At 39.5% G+C, this 23,364-nt stretch overlaps 1 protein-coding gene across 1 annotated transcript in view; it reads right to left on the bottom strand.

Moving 5' to 3' along the window:
• Window positions 1–382: 382 nt before the first annotated feature.
• The window catches only part of LOC126240620 (heparan-alpha-glucosaminide N-acetyltransferase-like), a 349,296-nt gene continuing 326,314 nt past the window's right edge, over window positions 383–23,364 (bottom strand). Inside the window, exons 12-14 of the mRNA XM_049947938.1 lie at window positions 18,894–19,080; window positions 1,681–1,793; window positions 383–743 (exon numbers count right to left, since the gene is read on the bottom strand). Coding sequence (XP_049803895.1) covers window positions 562–743; window positions 1,681–1,793; window positions 18,894–19,080 — 482 coding nt within the window. The 3' untranslated portion in view covers window positions 383–561. The remainder of the gene's footprint in view (window positions 744–1,680; window positions 1,794–18,893; window positions 19,081–23,364) is intronic.

Genomic DNA, 23,364 nt, shown 5'->3' on the forward strand with positions numbered 1-23,364 from the left:
GCAGCAGCATCTGCAAAAAGTCTCAGTGAACTTCCGATGTTATCCACAAGGTCATTTATATAAATTGCAAATATCAGCAGTCATACAACACTCCGCTGTGCCACACCTGAAATCACTCTTACTTCGGAAGACTTCTCTCCATTGAGAATGACATGCTGCATTCTGTTATCTAGGAACTCTTCAATCCACGTTATGAATAAAAGATTATACTTCTATTCTTTGTCCACATTCATGCAGTTTTTTTGTCTGTATTCTACTACCATCATATGTTTCACAACTCCAATGTACACCATAAAAGGAGCTTGCAAAAATGGTTAAATTTAAGAAACATTGTAAACAAAAATAGAAAAATAATCATTCTTTAATATGATTACAGGTACAATCTGATCTGTGATATGTACTATGGCATTATGATATACATGTCCATTCACTGTAGTTGTCAGTAGATAAATTGAATTCAAATATTTATGATTAAAAGTAAAAACTGTTCACTTAAAAATGAATATTTACAATTTTTATACATTACAAAAAACAGTCATATTTTCATTTTTGTACATTGAATTATAAAGCCAAAAAGAACTTTATATGATAAAGCCACACAGCTATTATCACCCAAAGGGCTGTTCCCCATATTGATTCTATGAGCAACATGAAATGTGTGTTCATCCTGCCTATTGCCCAGTGCCATGGGAACAGATCATGACCTATTTCATGTCCTACATACATTACGGTGGCATTCATTCCTGTAACAAACAAAGAACAATTACATTAGCACAGTGGAATAGGCATGAAAAAGACTATTTGATCTACCAATAAACCTCTCAAATGGTAGTTTTCTTATAAATATTGGGTCATTATCACTTTGGAGACTGTCCACTTAGAAGAAAATTGGGCCTATGAAAACAGTCATTTGCACCATTCTTTTTAATGTGTTACTAGCATATATGTAACTGAAGTATTTTCAAGAGTAATACCTATTGAAAAAGGGCCAAGCTTCAAGATTTGTTTTTAATATTTACTTCAGTTCTTCGAAAAAGTACAAAATTTTAAATTAATGGTGACAGAAAGTATAATTTTCCTCCCGAGACAAAACCGTGAACTGAGCTATTGAGAAGTTTCTTCCTCTTGAGCTTCCAAAATTTCTTGTTCTCTCAACAAATGTGACATATTTGTAGCAGAATTACAGCAAACTGCAAAACCATATGAGTACGTGCACGAAATGACATCAGTGCAAACATGTTGGCTCAGCTCTTCATGACAGCATCTGTTAATCTCACTAATGTTTCGTTCAAAATAAATCTAGGAACTGACAACAAAAGGGGGAGAATGCGAAATGTCCATACAGTGTTCTGATACAAAATTAGTCCATTTTTTGAGCAATAGGTGGCTCATATGTCAAGAAAACTGCACCCCGATTTGGGTATAGTCTTTTTAACACAAAACTGTGGCCCGAGTTATGCTGGGTGTGGTCTCCAAAGTGTTAATTAACAAGTGTATCTGCACTATTTCCATCTATAAGTTACATATACAATAATTATACTTTTAGGGAATCAACTGTATGTTTTAATTTCCATTCCCACTTTTTAAAACTGCCTGAGTGAGTTGCAAGTGCAGCTTCAAAGAAATTTGCAAGAAAACAAGCTGCTTGTACACTTCTTGTAAACAAGCATTGGAACTTACCAGGGTAGAAAAACGGGGCTCCACTCCACCAGTGTTTGACATCAATCAGGAAGTAGCAAAAACTCAGCAGGTAGAATGCAAAGCATGATGTCACTAGCACAAAGGACAGAGACCTACAACCAGTAATGTGAAAGTGTTAGACACATGTTGGAAGAACTATGACCCTAAGTCACATTCACATAAAAACACACACACACACACACACACACACACACACACACACACCTACTTTCATCCACAGCCATACTCTGCAAACCACTGTAAAGTGCATGACAGAGGTATGTCCCATTGTACCAGTTATTAGGGTTTTTTCCTGTTCCATTAACATATGGGGTGCAGGAAGAATGACTATTTAAATACCTCCTTGTGTGCTGTAATTAGTGTGATCTTGTCCTCACGATCTCTATGGGAGTGATATGTAGGGGTTGTTATATATTCCTAGAGTCATCATTCAAACTTTGTGGGTAAGCTTTCTGTGACCATTTGTGCTGCCCTTCTCTGTATACATTCAGTGTCCCATGTTAGTTCTATCTGCTATGGATACTATGGGTAGCACACACTTGAGCAATATTCTATGCAGAGGAACACGAGTGATATGTAAGCAATCCCATCTGTAGGCTGCTTGTATTTTTCTAGTATTCTACAGTGGTATTCCACCATCCACCGAACCTTCACAATATACTCATCCATCTTTACACAAGCCCTGCTCCCAACCCCTTACCTCATGGTTCATAACCCTGTAATAGACCTAGATGCAAGACCTGTCCAATACATCCTCCTACCACCACCTACTCCAGTCTGGTCACTAACATCACCTATCCCATCAAAGGCAGGGCTACCTCTGAAACCAGTCATGTGATCTACAAGCTAAGCTGCAACCACTGTGCCGCATTCTATGTAGGCATGACAACCAATAAGCTGTCTGTCTGCATGAATGGCCACTGACAAACAAATCAAGTGGACCACCCTGTTGCTGAGCACGCTGCCAAACATGATATCCCTCTTCTCAGTAACTGCTTCACAGCCTGTGCCATATGGATCCTTCCCACCAACACCAGCTTTTCTGACTGCGCAAGTGGCAACTTTCCCTGCAATACATCCTGGTTCCCGTAACCCTCCTAGACTCAACCTTCGTTAGTCACTGTCCTCACTCATTCAGCCCCATCCCTGTTCCCATTCCAGCACTACATAGCCATAATTTCACTGCCACACCCAGTCTTTTAATTTCTTTCTTTTTTTTTTTTTTCCTCTCCTTTCCGCTACTTACCCCCTCCCCCCTCCGCACCTTCACACCTACCTTCCATCTGAACTGCAACACTTCACTGTCCACCACTCCCACGATACTATCCCTCCCCCTCCCAACCACAGCCCCCTCCTTACCCCCACCCATTCGCCACTCCCATCATGCACTGGTGCTGCTGCTTGCAGTGCGGTTTCAGTTATCTGAGACTTCAGATGTGTGTGCAAGTTGGGTCTGTGTGAGTGTGTGTATGTGCGTGTGTGTATGTCTGTCTATTGCTGACAAGGGCCTTAATGGCTGAAAGCTATAATTGTGTGAATCTTTTTGTTGTGCCTATTGCGACTCAGCATTTCCACAATATGGTGAGTAGCAACTTTCCTTCTCTAATAAAATTATTCTTTTTGTGAAGTTCTCATTCTCTGCTTGTCAAGCCAATATCTCTTTCCATGATCTGCAAACTTCAACTCTTAGGTAAGTTTAATCTTGTATGCATGCATTCTTAGATCTTTTGAAAGGATTTCACAGTGAACTTGGTGATAATTTCAATTGTTGAGCTTGTCAGTGAACCAATTTTCTGGGGCTTATGGTCACACTGCCATGCACAACAACGTTTTCTTGTGTTTGAACAGGACATGGTTGGCCAGTTTTTTTAACATTTGAAACAGAACCTGTGGTGTCAAACTTCCGCATCCACTTTCAAACTGATGATTCGGCTGGAGCAGCATTACGTCTGACAACGGAATGGTCCAATAAGATATGTCAAAACCTACCCTGAAATTTTTTACACAGAAAGAAGACAACAAAAGAAATACATTTTCAAAATTTTAGCTGTTAAGAGTCACTGTTGTTGTTGTTGTTGTGGTCTTCAGTCCTGAGACTGGTTTGATGCAGCTCTCCATGCTACTCTATCCTGTGCAAGCTTCTTCATCTCCCAGTACTTACTGCAACCTACATCCTTCTGAATCTGCTTAGTGTATTGATCTCTTGGTCTCCCTCTACGATTTTTACCCTCCACGCTGCCCTCCAATGCTAAATTTGTGATTTCTTGATGCCTCAAAACATGTCCTACCAACCAATCCCTTCTTCTTGTCAAGTTGTGCCACAAACTTCTCTTCTCCCCAATCCTATTCAATACCTCCTCATTAGTTACGTGATCTACCCACCTTATCTTCAGCATTCTTCTGTAGCACCACATTTCGAAACCTTCTATTCTCTTCTTGTCCAAACTAGTTATCGTCCATGTTTCACTTCCATACATGGCTACACTCCATACAAATACTTTCAGAAACGACTTCCTGACACTTAAATCTATACTCGATGTTAACAAATTTCTCTTCTTCAGAAACGCTTTCCTTGCCATTGCCAGTCTACATTTTATATCCTCTCTACTTCGACCATCATCAGTTATTTTACTCCCTAAATAGCAAAACTCCTTTACTACCTTAAGTGTCTCATTTCCTAATCTAATTCCCTCAGCATCACCCGATTTAATTTGACTACATTCCATTATCATCGTTTTGCTTTTGTTGATGTTCATCTTATATCCTCCTTTCAAGACACTGTCCATTCCGTTCAACAGCTCTTCCAAGTCCTTTGCTGTCTCTGACAGAATTACAATGTCATCAGCGAACCTGAAAGTTTTTACTTTTTCTCCATGAATTTTAATACCTACTCCGAACTTTTCTTTTGTTTCCTTTACTGCTTGCTCAATATACAGATTGAATAACATCGGGGAGAGGCTACAACCCTGTCTCACTCCTTTCCCAACCACTGCTTCCCTTTCATGCCCCTCGACTCTTATAACTGCCATCTGGTTTCTGTACAAATTGTAAATAGCCTTTCGCTCCCTGTATTTTACCCCTGCCACTTTCAGAATTTGAAAGAGAGTATTCCAGTCAACATTGTCAAAAGCTTTCTCTAAGTCTACAAATGCTAGAAACGTAGGTTTGCCTTTTCTTAATCTTTCTTCTAAGATAAGTCGTAAGGTTAGTATTGCCTCACGTGTTCCAACATTTCTACGGAATCCAAACTGATCTTCCCCGAGGTCCGCTTCTACCAGTTTTTCCATTCGTCTGTAAAGAATTCGCGTTAGTATTTTGCAGCTGTGACTTATTAAACTGATAGTTCGGTAATTTTCACATCTGTCAACACCTGCTTTCTTTGGGATTGGAATTATTATATTCTTCTTGAAGTCTGAGGGTATTTCGCCTGTCTCATACATCTTGATCACCAGATGGTAGAGTTTTGTCATGACTGGCTCTCCCAAGGCCATCAGTAGTTCTAATGGAATGTTGTCTACTCCCGGGGCCTTGTTTCGACTCAGGTCTTTAAGTGCTCTGTCAAACTCTTCACGCAGTATCTTATCTCCCATTTCGTCTTCATCTACATCCTCTTCCATTTCCATAATATTGTCCTCAAGTACATTGCCCTTGTATAGACCCTCTATATACTCCTTCCACCTTTCTGCCTTCCCTTCTTTGCTTAGAACTGGGTTGCCATCTGAGCTCTTGATATTCATACAAGTGGTTCTCTTCTCTCCAAAGGTCTCTTTAATTTTCCTGTAGGCAGTATCTATCTTACCCCTAGTGAGATAAGCCTCTACATCCTTACATTTGTCCTCTAGCCATCCCTGATTAGCCATTTTGCACTTCCTGTCGATCTCATTTTTGAGACGTTTGTATTCCTTTTTGCCTGCTTCATTTACTGCATTTTTATATTTCCTCCTTTCATCAATTAAATTCAATATTTCTTCTGTTACCCAAGGATTTCTATTAGCCCTCGTCTTTTTACCTACTTGATCGTCTGCTGCCTTCACTACTTCATCCCTAAGAGCTACCCATTCTTCTTCTACTGTATTTCTTTCCCCCATTCCTGTCAATTGTTCCCTTATGCTCTCCCTGAAACTCTCTACAACCTCTGGTACTTTCAGCTTATCCAGGTCCCATCTCCTTAAATTCCCACCTTTTTGCAATTTCTTCAGTTTCAATCTGCAGTTCATAACCAATAGATTGTGGTCAGAATCCACATCTGCGCCTGGAAATGTCTTACAATTTAAAACCTGGTTCCTAAATCTCTGTCTTACCATTATATAATCTATCTGATACCTTTTAGTATCTCCAGGATTCTTCCAGGTATACAACCTTCTTTTATGATTCTTGAACCAAGTGTTAGTTATCATTAAGTTATGCTCTGTGCAAAATTCTACAAGGCGTCTTCCTCTTTCATTTCTTCCCCCCAATCCATATTCACCTACTATGTTTCCTTCTCTCCCTTTTCGTACTGACGAATTCCAGTCACCCATGACTATTAAATTTTCGTCTCCCTTCACTACCTGAATAATTTCTTTTATCTCGTCATATATTTCATCTATTTCTTCATCATCTGCAGAGCTAGTTGGCATATAAACTTGTACTACTGTAGTGGGCGTGGGCTTCGTGTCTATCTTGGCCACAATAATGCGTTCACTATGCTCTTTGTAGTAGCTAACCCGGACACCTATTTTTTTATTCATTATTAAACCTACTCCTGCATTACCCCTATTTGATTTTGTATTTATAACCCTGTATTCACCTGACCAAAAGTCTTGTTCCTCCTGCCACCAAATTTCACTAATTCCCACTATATCTAACTTTAACCTATCCATTTCCCTTTTTAAATTTTCTAACCTACCTGCCCGATTAAGGGATCTGACATTCCACGCTCCGATCCGTAGAACGCCAGTTTTCTTTCTCCTGATAACGACGTCCTCCTGAGTAGTCCCCGCCCGGAGATCCGAATGGGGGACTATTTTACCTCCAGAATATTTTACCCAAGAGGACGCCATCATCATTTAATCATACAGTAAAGCTGCATGTCCTTGGGAAAAAATACGGCTGTAGTTTCCCCGTGCTTTCAGCCGTTCGCAGTACCACAACAGCAAGGCCGTTTTGGTTATTGTTACAGGGCCAGATCAGTCAATCATCCAGACTGTTGCCCCTGCAACTACTGAAAAGGCTGCTGCCCCTCTTCAGAGTCACTACAAGTATTAAAAAAAAGAGCTGAAAATTGCCAAATTCATAGCACACCAGGAGTCAGTACAAATGTGAACCCCCACTGGCACTGTAGCAACTGTGCATGCACAACTGGGCGCGCGCGCGCGCGCACACACACACACACACACACACACACACACACACACAGAGTCAAGGTCAGCAGTACATTTGTAAACAGCAAACACGACAAAACCCGATTGTAATTTGTAAAGGACGTTTCAGGTTACCGTTCATTGACAGTTTCTCTGACACTACAGTACACAGTTATTATTCTCTCGAATTAGCCACTCAAGTAACATCTATTACAAATTATCTGTTGATTTTTGCAGTATTGGTAAGTACTGACAAAAAGGTGAATTAATATTTATTGCACTTTTGTAAGGCATGTGTGCTAATAGAGCCTTTTTTTTCTTCCAGTTTCACAGTAATGTGAAACCCAATTAACGTTCCCAGTTTAGCAATGATGAACTATGAAGCACATGGTTTCCAGCTGAAATTACTTACTTCTCCTGAGGACATAAATATGTGTCATTTGTTAAGTGATATCCTTGGCATTCATTCAAATGATATCGACATTTCATTTGAAATTGTGGATATGTTATAAGAAATAGGAAATAACTGTGATGATTCCAGGAATTGTGGTTTGGATGATGTCAGTTGTGCCTGTAACATTTCTGAACAAGAATACCTTCCAAGCCTAAAAAAACATGTACTGCAACAGCTTTCAGTGACAAAGAAAATGCAGTGAAATATTGGTTAAACGAAAAGGAGGGGAAAAAACACTTGAAGTTACACAGTGTGCAAAGGCATTTTTGTTTCACAAAATTAGAGTGTGAACTGTACAAATTGAAGAATGAATTACATGAAGTAAGAAATATATGCCAAATGGAAACCCGAAACCATCTGAATGAAAAACTCTTCGAAAGATTTAGAATTGCCCTTGAGAAGCTATGCACCATTATCGAGGGAGATATACAAGACTGGACCCTCCGAATTGCATCTGACATGAACACTGCTAATTTCCAAGCTTCATCAACCTGGCTACGCAGATTTGAGAAATCATACAGAATAGGAAATCACAAAATTACCAGCTGCCAGTGATAGACAATGCTATAGAGAAATCCATAGCTGATGTAAAGACGAAACTTGCTGTTAACCCTGCAACTGCTGTTTATAATGCTGATCAGTCAGGTTTTGTGAAAGAACTGCATGCACACTGCACTTTATCATTTCAGGGTGAAAACAAGATGAAGTATGTTGCCCAATCAATGAATGCAATGACACATGCATATACAACAATGCCAGTGATAAGTATGAGTGGTTTACTGTTTCCAAAGCTGTATATCTGTCTTCAAGAACCACAAGACAAATTAAAACCCAAACTAAAAAATGGACTGTTTAGTTGCAAAAATTTCGTAATCAATGTGTCAAAATCTGGAAAAATGGGAAAGAATAATTTTCAAAATGTAGTTCTACCAGCTGCAGATACTAATTCATTGCTTTTATTGGATTCATGTTCTGGACATGACAATGCATCTGTTTTTGTGGAGGATGACAAAAAATCTGTAGATGTAATGTGGATTCCACCTGGAACTACTAGTGCGATTCAATTTCTTGATAAAGAATTTTTTTGACAGTGGAAAGCATTTTTCAGGAAATTTCCGATACCTATCTCTCATTTCAGGTTTATCAGCGGAACAGTATTCTTAAACTCCAGTCATTTGTGCATTACCAATTTTCTTCACCACCTTTACAAATTTGATCAAGTGTGCCTGGTATGTAGTGCAATATGCAGAACAATGGATGGGACCATTTCTGACTCCATCCCAGTTCTGTCTAAGTAAGACTAGTGGTTACTGCATAGTGCCTGACTGCTTCAATTTTTCGTTTGTCCGGTGTGCCTGGTACAAGAAAAATGTTTGTTTTTGTCATTCAATAGACACTTCTCATTTTGTGATGACCAGAGGAAATAAACAAAGAACTGTTTCACTGATAGTCAAATGTACAACATTCAAACATTATTATAAGAAATGGCCTACAGGAATTGTTATAAAATGTAGTACTGCAAGACACATTTTGTTTCCACGCATTACAAGTCCTCATTGGTGGAACTCGTCTATGACATCAAACACTTGCATGATTTTATTTTCTCTGCTAGCCTTTTTTATCAGAATAATATGTGCAAGAACTGAACTGTCAATGTGAAGTTATTCAAAAGAGTGTTTGTATAGTTTAAGCCCGGTTTTCACCAGAACAAACAAGCACGAGCAAAAGACCAAAAGAGAATTCTATCTGTACCCGGTAGGCCTCTTACAGTTCTTTCAACTGAATGCCACTGCAGTATATGGTCAACATTCTTTGTTGCAACAGGCTTCCATGGACTCCATGTAATTATTGGAACAATCTTGTGTCCCTAACCTTCCCCAGTTACCTAATCAGGAAATGGAGACCTGCAGTTTAATGTGGAATCTAAACCACAAGTCTTTCGTGGCCACTCCAACATCTGTGAGAAGTGAATGCTCCATTTAAAATCATAGTGAAAACATTGTGGTCTGAACAGGATTTGATCCCACACTCTCTGGATCACGGAGCACATGCTTTGCCATTGGACCATTTTGGTATTAGGGGGGGAAAAAAGAATATGACCATTAGACCTTACACCCATAGAGGAAACGCTAGCTGTGTCAACTCTTGAGATGATGCTCAGTGTCAGTAAATAGTTTTCTGCTTATAAATTTCCCCTCAATGGTAATGAGAAGCCAGAGAAAAATGGCAGTCGACATACAACGAAAATTTTGGACCAGTGCTAAGGGGAGATGGAGATACAATTCCATGTAAAGTGCATGATCTCCACAAATTGAGAAACTTAAATTCTTTCTTCCCTGCACCACTTTGTATACTCCTTCAAGAACAGTATGCTTGCCATGCAAAATAATCCTCACTGTATAGCAAATTTTCTCATTGTGGCTGTAACAAGACAGAGTTATATCCTGAATGCTGAATATTAGCTCCAAAAACTAAAAACACAGCATTCGTAGGCAATGTTCTCTACCTCATGTTCTCTTCCTTTCCCTCTAGTATAAACGATTCTACCCATATACAAGCAAATGGTAGTGAATTTTCTGCATATGCTCATTCGCACATGTTCGCGTCCATTCATTCCATTGTAAACCAGACTTTACGTGCTTAAAATTGGTGTCTGTGAACTCTGGATAATTCCGTTATGTGGCACTATGTGAGCAATTCACCGAGTCGTGCGCTAGGTGGGCAGGGCTGTACAAACCGCTGTTATAAGCTGTTCTTTGCATGACAAAAATATGTAACTTCAACATTTTTTAGAAAATACTTGCAGTGCCTCTTAGCAGATAGAATTCTGGCAATGCATTTCTTTCATTGTCTTCCTCCTGTGTAAAAAATTTCAGGGTAGGTTTTGACATATCTTATTGGACCATTCTCTTGTAAGTGTCACAAGCAATTTACAAACAGTTATTGTGGGACTTTCACTGGTTTTTTTAAATAACTTTTTATCACTTGGACACATTAATCAGTTGTGATCTGTTCCATGATGAAAATAAACCTCAAACAGTAATGCTTAACACAATAAAGCTATCAGGCTACTAATGGGAAGGATTGCACATAACAAACATGAAAACAACCACAGATGCCAACTGTCAAATGACAAAATGGCAGAAAATTCAAATTTGTTCTTACTTCCTGGACACCCAATATAAATTTGGGAGTGAGTGATCCTCAGTGATCAATAAAGTTGTTCTTCTGCAATGGAAAACTGAAAGAGTTGGCATGTGCATTTCCGATGTATTAGTGTGAACAGCTCCGCTGTTTTCCAATTTTTGCGAAAAAGGGTCAATTCAATGAATGAGCAAGTTAGGCGGATTGAGGTCTCATGCTATAATGTGGAGACATCAGCTAGATGCACACAGTGTTTGATAACAATGTGGAGGGCTTGGCAACACGCTATAGAGGACAGTATATTTGATATGTTTCAGTGTAAACTTACAGTGTTTTTGAGTGTGTCCTTCTGCTTTTTGACTTTAGACTGTTATCTTAATTTGTTTATGGAGTAGATGAAAGAAACTGGTTGGAGATGGTGTTTGCAGTGCTTTTTTTCCAATCTAGTGGTAAGATAAGAGTCTTTCGAAAGACATAGATTGCTGTAAGGCATTGATCAATGGTATAGAAGAAGTGGCTATTTTAACCCTGCCTTATGGGTCAAAGCAAGACTGGTGAGTGTAAGTTACCTTGTTAGTGTGTACGTAGCAGTGTACAGAATTAATCTGGGTCCACCAACAAATGTTTCTGAGTAAGTTTGTGGAACCATACGTCACATAATTGGCACGATACACAGTGAACCAAGAATGAAGGGCAACATGCTGATTCCATAGTCTTTGATTTCCAAAAGAATCTGATACAGTTCCCCACTGCAGACTGTTAACAAAGGTCAAAGCATGTGGAACAGGTTCCCAGATATGTGAGTAGCTCAAAGATTATTTAAGCAATAGAACCCGTTACAGTGTCCTGGATGGCAAGTGTTCATCAGAGACAAGAGTATAATTGGGAGTGCCTCACAGAAGTGTGATAAGACTGTTCTTGTTCTGAATATAATAGAGGGAAACATTCCATTTGGGAAAAATATATCTAAAAACAAAGATGATGTAACTTACCAAACGAAAGTGTTGGTATGTTGATAGAGACACTAACAAACACAAACACACACACAAAATTCTAGCTTTCACAACCCACGGTTGCTTCATCAGGAAAGAGGGAAGGAGAGGGAGAGACGAAAGGATGTGGGTTTTAAGGGAGAGGGTAAGGAGTCATTCCAATTCCAGGAGCAGAAAGACTTACCTTAGGGGGAAAAAAGGACAGGTATACACCCGCACACACACACATATCCATCCGCACATATACAGACACAAGCAGACATATGTGAAGGCAAAGAGTTTGGGCAGAGATGTCAGTCGAGGTGGAAGTACAGAGGCAAAGATGTTGTTGAATGACAGGTGACATATGAGTGGCGGCAACTTGAAATTAGCGGAGGTTGAGGCCTGGTGGGTAACAGGAAGAGAGGATATATTGAAGGGCAAGTTCCCATCTCTGGAGTTCTGATAGGTTGGTGTTAGTGGGAAGTATCCAGATAACCTGGACGGTGTAACACTGTGCCAAGATGTGCTGGCCGTGCACCGAGGCATGTTTAGCCACAGGGTGATCCTCATTACCAACAAACACTGTCTGCCTGTGTCTGTTCATGTGAATGGACAGTTTGTTGCTGGTCATTCCCACGTAGAAAGCTCCACAGTGTAGGCAGGTCAGTTGGTAAACCACGTGGGTGCTTTCACACATGGCTATGCCTTTGATCGTGTACACCTTCCGGGTTACAGGACTGGAGTAGGTGGTGGTGGGAGGGTGCATGGGACAGGTTTTACACCGGGGGCAGTTACAAGGGTAGGAGCCAGAGGGTGGGGAAGGTGGTTTGGGGATTTCATAGGGATGAACTAAGAGGTTACGAAAGTTAGGTGGATGGCGGAAAGATACTCTTGGTGGGGTGGGGAGGATTTCATGAAGGATGGATCTCATTTCAGGGCAGGATTTGAGGAAGTTGTATCCCTGCTGGAGAGCCACATTCAGAGTCTGAAGGTGTTGATCTACGTAGGCAGAGATACGTTCTGGGGGGGCTTGGTAACCAGCTACCAGCAACAAACTGTCCATTCGCATGAACAGACACAGGCAGACAGTGTTTGTTGGTAATGAGGATTACCCTATGGCTAAACATGCCTTGGTGCACGGCCAGCACATCTTGGCACAGTGTTACACCGTCCGTGTTATCTGGATACTTCCCACTAACACCAACCTATCAGAAATCCAGAGATGGGAACTTGCCCTTCAATATATCCTCTCTTCCCGTTACCCACCAGGCCTCAACCTCTGCTAATTTCAAGTAGCCGATGCTCATATGTCACCTGTCATTCAACAACATCTTTGCCTCTGTACTTCCACCTCGACTGACATCTCTGCCCAAACTCTTTGCCTTTACATATGTCTGCTTGTGTCTGTATATGTGTGGATGGATATGTGTGTGTATGCGAGTGTATACCTGTCCCTTTTTCCCCCTAAGGTAAGTCTTTCTGCTCCCAGGATTGGAATGACTCCTTACCCTCTCCCTTAAAACTTACATCCTTTCGTCATTCCCTCTCCTTCCCTCTTGACTGTTCTTGTTCTCTATATACATAAGCGATCTGCCAGCTAGGGTCAGCAGCAGCTTGCAACTGTTTGCTGATGACACTATAGTGTAGAGAAAAGCATGGCTGTAGGAGGATACAGGATGACTTAGATAGAATTTATATTTAGTGTAGTGAATAGTAGCTTGCTCTAAATGTAGACTAGTGTAAGTTGAAGCTTTGGTGATGAGCAATATGGTACCTACATCACATAGATTATACTCCAAAAAGATGAGTGTCATATGATCTACGTCAGCTGTTTGTCATCTTTGTAAATGTATTCCAACATCTGTCTTACATCTGTTGTCTACATAAAGGTACTCTATGATTCTTGTACCAGATGGCTATAATTAAAATGACAGTATTATGACTGCTGCAGTTGGGCTGTATACAGTGCAGGATGCTGAAACATGTTCATTAATCAGTGTGCTTGCTTTCTGCCATCAGGTGAAAATATGGTACAGTGTAAAGGTGTAAAGAGTTAAGAAGGTTGGAGTTTTCCATATGAAATGCAATGATGTGTACTGCTGATAAAGTTGTCTTATCAGAATAGCAGCAATAGCAGTGTTCCATTGCAAGAACATCGTTGATGGAAACAGCTGCACAGAGGCCCCATGTCAAAAAATGTGGCAGTTTTAGGAGTACGTACATAGATGTGTATGCAGATCAGTTTTAGGCAAGCAGTAACACTCAAGAATGTTAATTACAAAACTAAATTATCATATCTGGGTGAAAGTGTTCTTAAAGTGACAAAAGTACAGTTTTGCTGACTCACTTCACACCAGCTACAGATGTCATGCTAATTGCTAAACACATATCTGACTGTTTCCTTGTTAGTGAGTATAGCAAGCATTCAATGCAAAGTGCAATTTTGTTTTTTTCAACTGCATCTACAGATACACAAACTCATGACATTAATGAACTGTAATGTTCATGTTTTCACTTTGTTTATGTGATTGTGAAATGGAAAGACACTATGGACGTAATTCTTTTGATGACAAAACACAAAACGTCAGCATCCAGTGTCAACATCAGAACAAAACTGGGAATGATAGAGAGGATGAAACTAACCTGTATTTTGGATTATAATAAAAACAAGGCTATTACATACCACAGTGTCAGCTAATAATCAACAATCCTTTTGAGAGGATCCAAATAAAAGTGGTGGAAGAAAGATTCGGTACATACCACAGTGACCAACTAACGATCCTTTTAAGAAGATACAAATAAAAGTGGTGGAAGAAAGATTTTTCACATTTTCATAATGTTGATAAATTTGTATTTTTTGTGTAAGAAGTAGAAGCCTACTGGAAAAAAATCTTAAGGAATCTGTTACTGAAGTGGCAGCAGCTGTGATGAATAAAGGAGGCCCGGCTGAATCAGCATCCTCTCATAATAGTCCATCTGTAAATAGGCTCAGTGGAAGACACTTTCCCAAATTGATTCTTTCTACAAAAATGTCAAAATGGTGTCAGAGGAGATTTAATATCTGTGCAGAATCAAGCAAAGCAAGATCTGGGAGAGTAGCAAGAAAAGACACCTGGTACTATTGTGAAGAGTGTGACATAGGATTTAGTTTCTCAAAATATTTCATACTATGGTAAAAGTAACTAAGTAATTTCCAGTAAAAAAACAACGTTTTCAAACTGTGTTATTCTTACTACCAACAATTTCCAATCTTATTACCAACAATTTCCAAGTGTATGTTCAATTAGGAAGTGAAAGAGAAACAAGTTTTTCTTGTGAAATCAATAGCTTTTCATTTCAACATAAAGAAATTGTTGCTGATGTAAGACTACATTACAGTGCAGTATTTCATACAAAAAAGCACCTTCTTTCAAATGCAATAAACTGACTTAAGTTCTGGGCGACAGAACCCGCTATATAAAACCCATAGAAACCATGGAAAAGTGCAGTATCTGCTAGTTGAACTACAACCTGGCTGTTCAGTCCTCAGGGTGTTATTACAGATAAGTAGGAAAAACAATCTTGTAATGTTTGAATAAAGTACTAGGTGTGTGCTGCTTGACACAATAATGTCAATTAAATATCTTGGCATTATGTTGCAAAGTGATATAAAATGGAAGGAGCACATAAGGTTGGTAGTAGGCAAAGTGAATGAACAATGGTTCATGGGAGAATTTTGGGAAAAAGTAGCTCATCTTTAAAGGAGACAGCACAAAGGACACAAACACAACACATTCATGAGTACTTTTCAAATACTGTATTTGGGATATCCTCTACCTCAGATTAAAGGAAGAGATTGAAGCAATTCAGGGGCATGATGCTAGATCTGTTACCAAGAGGTTCAAGTAACACATGAGTATTATGGAGATTCTTTGTGAACTCAAAAGGAAATCCCTAGAGGGAAGATATTCTATTCACAAAATACTGTTGACAAAATTTAGAGAAACTGCACTTGTCGCTGTCCTCATAACGAATTTACTGCCCTCAACTTACGTTTTGTGTAAGGACCATGATACAAGTTAAGAGAAATTAGGGATCATACAGAGGCATATAGGCAGTTGTTTTTCCCTCACTCCATTTGCAAGTGGAACAAAAAAGAGAATGACTGGTGTTGGTACAAGGTATCCTCCACCATCAACCATATGATGGGTTGAGGAGTATGTAGATGTACACCTGTTTTGTTGGAATCAAGCAATAATCACTCAGGAATGTTAATTACAAAACTAAATTATCATCTCTGGTTGTAAGTGTTCTGAAAATGATGGAAGTACAGTTTTGCTGACTCAGTTCACTATCTGATTTTTCAGTGCTTTCAGCTACAGTTTTGCTAACTCAATTCACCATCTGATTTTTCAGTGCTTTCAGCTACAGATTTTGTGGTAATTGCTGAACTATATCTGACTGTTTATTTTGTTAGTGATGGTATCACGCTTTCAACAAAAGTGCGATTCTATTTCCATAACTACATTTACACATCGCGTACTTCTGAAGTTGGTGAAATCCAGAGTTCGTGCTTCTGATTTGTTTGTGTTCTGCATGATCAGTACCTGTTTTATAAATGACTGTCTAGGTATTGTATTTAAAATACAGACTGTGTCAAATAGGCATAATAAATATCTTAGTTATGGGGAAGAGCATACAGAAAGATATAAATCCAAACCATAGTTCTTTATTTGAAGTCAAAAGTTCTATGAAGTATTTTGAGCTCTAAAACCAAAAATCCTGTTTGTCTGTCACATCTGGTTACCTTAGTGAGAGGGCTCCAAGGTAGTATTAATAAGTTTTGTTCAACTGTCTCCCCCTCCACGGTGGCCCCAGCAGGATGCCAAATCTTAGTCTGCCTTGGCAAGGTGGGGATGAATTATATAAATGGATGATTGCTTTTTACTGTGAGTGTGACACAGCCTTCAAATACAGGATAAGCCTAAATAATCCATTGGGTTTCAAAGTACTTTATATAGACTGGTAAACAATATACAAAGACAGGTGATAAATGAAAATATGGATACACTCACGAAGTTTAGAAAGCTCGCCTCATGGCTCGCATGCACACTAAATGGCAGGCCTGTGATGGCACTCTACAAGTTGGTACCAATGCAGGAGAAGAGTTTTCTTGTGTTATAATATGCGGAGTGAAGGTCAAGCATTCAGCTTGCATTCATATGCAAGTGCAGAAAAGCTGCACCTGGTCGCCAGAGCACTTAACATTGGTTCCACCAGTTTCATGATACTGACTGTCTGTCCAAAGGGAAAAGAATGGGGTAACACATGTCTCAGATGAAATCATGGAGCAGGTGGGAGAGCATTGTGCACAAACCAAAAGAATCAACAATTCGTGCAAGCTGTGAACTGGGTGTTCCACAAAAACCAATGTGGAATGTTTTGCGGCAGCATTTGCATATCAAACCCTACCATTCACAACTGTCACTACACCTGACTCCAGACAACTATGCCACTGATTGGAGTTTTGTACCTAAAAGCAGCAAGCTATGGAAGACAATGATGACTTTGCAGGGACATTGATATTCAGTGATGAGGTGACTTTCCATCTGCTGGGAAATTAGGATCATCACAATGTGAGAGTGTGGGGTAATAAGTTGCCACACATCTGTGTGGAGTTGGAAAGGGCTTCACCAAAGATGTAATGTAACAATATTATGAAAAAGAAAGTTGCTACTTACCATACAGCAGTGATGTTGAGCTGCAGATAGGCCAACAAAAAGGCTGTCACAAGTAAAGCTTTCAGCCAGTAAGGTGACAGACACAGACACAAACACAGTGCTGGAATGGGAACAGGGAAGGGGCTGGATGGGTGAGGACAGTGACAAATGAAGGTTGAGGCCAGGAGGGTTACGGAAACATAGGATATATTACTGGGAAAGTTCCCAGCTGCACAATTCAGAAAAGCTGGTGTTAGCAGGAAGGATCCATATGGCACAGGCTGTGAAGCAGTCATTGAAATGAAGAATGTTATGTTTGGCAGCATGCGCAGCAACAGGGTGGTCCACTTGTTTCTTGATTTGTTTGTCCGTGGCCATTCATGTGGACAGACAGCTTGTTGGTTGTTATGCCCATATAGAATGCAGCACAGTGGTTGCAGCTTAGCTAGTAGATCACATGACTGGTTTCACAAGTAGCCCTGCCTTTGATGGGATAGGTGGTGTATGTGATAGGACTGTAGTAGGTAGTGGTTGGAGGATGTATGGGACAGGTTTTATGCCTAGGTGTACTACAAGGAGGTAAGGGGTTGGGAGCAGGGGTTGTTTAGGGATGAATGTCACCTGTGCCATATCCAAGACAAAGGTGTATGGCCCCCTTTCTCTCATCAAACAAACAGTGACACATTCCATATACCTCCATATGTTGCAGTTGTGTTTGTTGCCATAACTGAATACTCATTACCAAGCTTTCATCTTTCAGTAGGATGGGGCTCAACCTCACTGGAGCATAATTGTCTGCACCTTTCTCAACGGAGAACTGCCACATAGCTGGATATGACACAATGGTGTTGGTGAAGTTTCCCTGTTGCCATGACCCACCAGGTTACCAGAACTCATGCCATGTGATTTCTTCCTGTAGGGTTATGTTAAGGACAATGTTGATGTACTGCCAATGCCAACAACACTGCAAGAACTGCAGGAACACATCACTGCTACTGTGACAGATGTTGACAGAAGCTTGCAAGTGGACATGCGGACAGTGCGGGATTACAGTTCGAATTTGTGCTGGGTGACCAAGGATGCACACATTGAACATTTGTAGAATGTCCCTGAAACATGATGACTGTATCTATCTTTTCATGTACAACCCGCCTCTGTACAACATATACTTGTAAATAAACAGGGCTTTGAAACCCAATGAATCATTTATGCTGACCATGCACTGTTCTAGATATTGAAAGACAAGCTAGAGAGCTCCCTCTCTGTTCAAAAAATCTGTGAATTGGATTCCTTATCTGAATATAAGATTATAAGTGAATGTTATCCTCATTATCAGCTTCATTTGTGCATCTTATTTTATGTAACTAAGTATACACATTTCATCACAAAGTAAAGGAGAAAAATTATGCTTCATACTGGCATATGTCATCTATGTCAGCAAGCCACATCAGAAAAAAACTACACACACACACACACACACACACAATCTATTTATTCAAGTATTTAACTTTGTGTCTTATTTCCATACAAAATGAGGAAATTACTTTGTGATTAAGACACACTTTCCATAATTGCTTACCACAGATTCTTGTTCACAGGTATCCAGCCATCTTCTTTGCTGGCCAAGCATAATATTGCTCCAATTATTCCACATATAGTACCCCAAGAAAGCCATCGAAGAATCCTTGACTTCCATTCCCAGAAGAGTATTAGTGTTGTTCCTGCTTGGACTCCAAGGATGACTTGAAAGATACTAGTGATACAGCCTGTAATGAACAAAGAAGACAGTACTTTTAAATATTTCTATAACAGACAATATAGTGGTCTCCTTAAGAATATTAAGAGAAGGGCAGAGTTTCCATGTTTCCATGTGTTTTTTTTTTTTTCCAGTAATATTGTGAGCATCAAGACGTGAGTTCCTGTTTCCACACTCAACATTCTAACTAAAAGGCCAGCCAGTGCGACCGAGCGGTTCTAGGCACTTCAGTCCAGAACCACACTGCTGCTACAGTCGCAGGTTCGAATCTTGCCTCGGGCATGAATCCTGCCTTGGGCATGGATGTGTGTGTTGTCCTTAAGTTAGTTAGGTTTAAGTAGTTCTAAGTCTAGGGGGCTGATGACCTCAGATGTTAAGTCCCATAGTGCTTAGAGCCATTTGAACCATTTGAATCTAATTAAAAACTTCTGAGATATTAAAATTCTTTTCTAATAGCTGTATTTGTAATAAAAATTGGCACTGAAGGTAGAAAGAGCCATTAAAAAAATCAGACTTTTATTTCAAAATATCTTCATAAGGAATGGAGAACCCTACTATATTCTTTCTATTCAATTTTTTAAAATTAAAGTCTCGTATCTCTGCTCCAAATCCTCTTCTCTTCTCACTCTTCTATGTATTGCAGTGTTATATTTAACCCTCCTAAATCATCTTGGACTTCCTAGAACAAACTGTTCTTGCTTTTGTTTTTTCAAACATAGTTGAAATGTTGTTTTGGTAGACTGATTTCTGATAATCTTTAAAAGTGGCAGAAAAGCTAATTTTGCTTTCTCACATTGTATTTTCTATTGATTAAAAATTCATTTTTGAGAATTTTTGTAACCTACTACAGCCCTTTGCATAATCCATGAGCAAGTTGTAGTAAATCTACGTTTGTGATTTGGTCTCTGTGGCAGACATTCTAACTAACATATTGTGTTACATCTAGTTTTCCCTTAAAGAGGAGTAGCCCTATATATTGTCTGCATTTATCATAAATTAGCTCTGTTTTTGAGTTTGCTAACAACTATAATTAACCTCAAAAGGTTTTAGTAAACTAGTAATTTTTACCACAGGTTTTTGTGTTGCCATAATAGAAATCTTCTTTTGTGTATTTGCTAAATTCTTGTAGAGAATTAGCCACTTTTTAGCTCAACAGATTAAAACATAATCAGTGGGCTCAATTTATTTGTTCACTGCCTTATAATACATTGCACCAGTCGAAATGCAACCCCACTGTGAATGCTATTCTCAAACATGGGATGAGTTGGTCGACATTCATAAGCAGCTGGAAATCACCCTGACTACTGTCAAATAATTGGCGGCTACTGCAAATCAAAGAGTTGGAAGAACTCCTGAGAGTTGTGTGCCTGTGATACTGGTACCAAAGGTACCTCAAGGACTCAGGGCGTTGTACCAAACCCCCTAATCAGCAAATATGAGGTGCTGTCTTTCACAAAAACTGAGCCAGTGGGACTCACTTCACCTGTTTTGGTGAAACCTGTTTTGTCTGGTGTCAAGAGGAGGCAAACACAAAAGGATATGGTCTATTAATCATCAGCAGTTCAAACATATGGTGAATTGTGGTACCTGTTAGGAAAAAGGCAGCAAGGGGCAGGAAATGACACCAGGTGCACTCAGTATGTATGCCTGGGGCCCTCATTCAACATGTTAAAGATGCTATTCCAGAAGCCACTGAGGGAACAGAGTGATACCAACTACAGATTGTGGTGCACATTGGAACAAATGATGCCTGTAATCTGGTCTCTGACCTCATATTTGGGTCATTCCAGTGACTGGCAGAGAAGGTTGAGGAGATTAGCCTTGCACATAGAGTTTCAACAAATCTCACTATCTGCAGCATTGTCCCCAGAAATGACCATGGCCCTTTGGTTCTGAGTTGAGTGGAAGGACTGAACCAGAGACTTCAAAGGTTCTGTGATGAGCTAGTCTGTGACTTCCTGGACTCGCACCTTAGTGTTGGGAACTGTAGGATCCCCCAAAATGGGTGAGATGTGTGCTACACACCAGAGAGTGCTACTCAGGTAGCTGACTGTGCATAGGGTGCACACAAGGGTTTTTTAGCCCTTTCAGACCTGAATTTCTTCTGAAGGAAGGAAAATTTTTTTAAGTACTCTAATGGACTTGGATGATTTTTTAATGATTTTAGAAGCAACATTTATAAAAAGATATGTTACCATTTTCGAAAAAAATTTTGTACACATTTGTGTACACTGGGTCTCAATCAACACTGAAATCATAGCAGACAAAACTAATTTATTTAAACATTACACATAAATTTGAAATCATTTACACACAAAATACATGCAAAATTCACCATAGTTTTAATTAAAAATGAAATGAGTCAGGAATTATGTTCATTATGTGGTTCTAATTGACATGAAATGAATGGAAACAGTTTTTTTCCTTTGACAAACAAAGATGTACGTTAGATTTTTCACATTTTATTCGTGAACGTCTCTTGCATCCCGGCAATTTGCACCTGGTAGGCAGTGCACCACTTTCATGAAGAGGCAAGTGTTGTGTTCCATCATTCTAAATCTCTTCAGGAGGCCTAGTTTCTCCTCATCGTCTTTGAACAGGTGTATCTAGAGGTGTGGCAAATGGTCGGCCTCGTTTTCTATTTGAGGTATCCACCCCACTTAACACTAGAACATCAGCCAGCTTCATACGGAAGTGTAGGAGATCAACTGCATTGGCATTTTTCCTGTATTCGAGCCAGTTCTGTACCACGGCATGGAAAATAGCTCTGAGTGTCCATTTCTTTGACTTTATAAAAATTTAGTAGTATGACATCAATTGATCAAAAAGATCAACTCCGCCCATGCCATGGTTGTAGCATTTTACAATCTCTGGTCGATCGATAGTAACATATTTACTTTCTTTTTTGTCCCAGCATTCAACTTTGTCAATTTCTCCTTTTCCAATATAATTAGAGCCTAGAACAACTGTTTTGTTGTCAGCCCATTTTACCAGTGTTATGTCATCTGCACTACAAATTTCTTCTGAAAATACTCTTTCCTTCTTCATTGCCTCCTTATCTGATATTAGAGGAGGATTTGCAAAACGGTTAACTCTGACAGTTCCAACAGCACAAATTTTTTCTTGTTTCAATGCTTGGAAAAGCTTGTATGAAAAAAGAAATTGTCAAAATATATCTTATGCCCCATTTGGTTTTATATTCTCTGGGCTCATTGTAAAACTGCTGTTGGACCTTGGCCAAATTCCTTCAACAAAGATGTTTGAAATTCAGTCGATGCTCCCTGATAAAGAATAAAATCATAGGCTTGTCCACTCTTACCACATAACATGTACATTTTGATACCCCACAGAGAAGGCTTTCCCTTCACATACTGTTTTACTGACAGCTTCCCTGTGAATGGGATCATTGCCTCATCAACAGCAAGCTCTTCCTCCACAGATAACTCCAGACATCTGTAACAGATGGCAGTATATGTAGGCCGAACTTTATAGAACTTGTCTTTATTGTCTGCTGGTATAGCCATGTTGTTAAAAAGATGTAAATTTGTTCTGAGTTGGAAGAATCTATTTCTGGGCATACTGTCCAAGAATAATTGCATTTTCAGTGTTGTGTCCCAATACATTTGGACTCTAGGAAATTTTATATTTCCCATAATTATATGAAGCCCAAACAAGATTTGGACTTCCGCTGGCGTAGTTTGTTTGAAATTGCTAATTGTTCCACTCTGCAAGGCATGTAGGTTTGTCATATCAGCCATAGTACCGAACATATCATTGGTAATGTACTTGCTGAAATAAGTAGAAGGAGAAAGTATTTCCTGTTCTTCAGTACATTGTTCCCATTCGTAATATGAATCCAGTATAGAGAGAGGACCATGACGCAACTTGATGTCCTTTTTTTCTGACAAAACGTATTTCACATCACTGAGCTCATTGTTGGTAAGTGGATCACTGTCTTGAATCTCACTATCGTTGTTATCATTGTCACTGCACACATCACTTTCATTATCATCATCATTGGTTTCTCCCCTGTTTATTTTGTCAGCCCCCACTCTCACTTCCTTCTCTCTTGAAGTACAGTAGGATTCTACATCAGGAACTGACTCTTCATCTGATGATAAATCGAAATCTGACACCTCTCCATTCAGCAGCATCTCTAAAATGGCATCTGCATCTCGCTCAATGTTGAAATACTGTTTCTTCGACATGATGAACCGAACTGAAATATTCACAAATAATAATATCAGTAGTGGTATTTCCCTAAAATAATAATTTACAGTAGACCTAAAAACAT

This window comes from Schistocerca nitens, chromosome 1, assembly GCF_023898315.1.
Source record: "Schistocerca nitens isolate TAMUIC-IGC-003100 chromosome 1, iqSchNite1.1, whole genome shotgun sequence".
NCBI classification, from domain to species: domain Eukaryota; kingdom Metazoa; phylum Arthropoda; class Insecta; order Orthoptera; family Acrididae; genus Schistocerca; species Schistocerca nitens.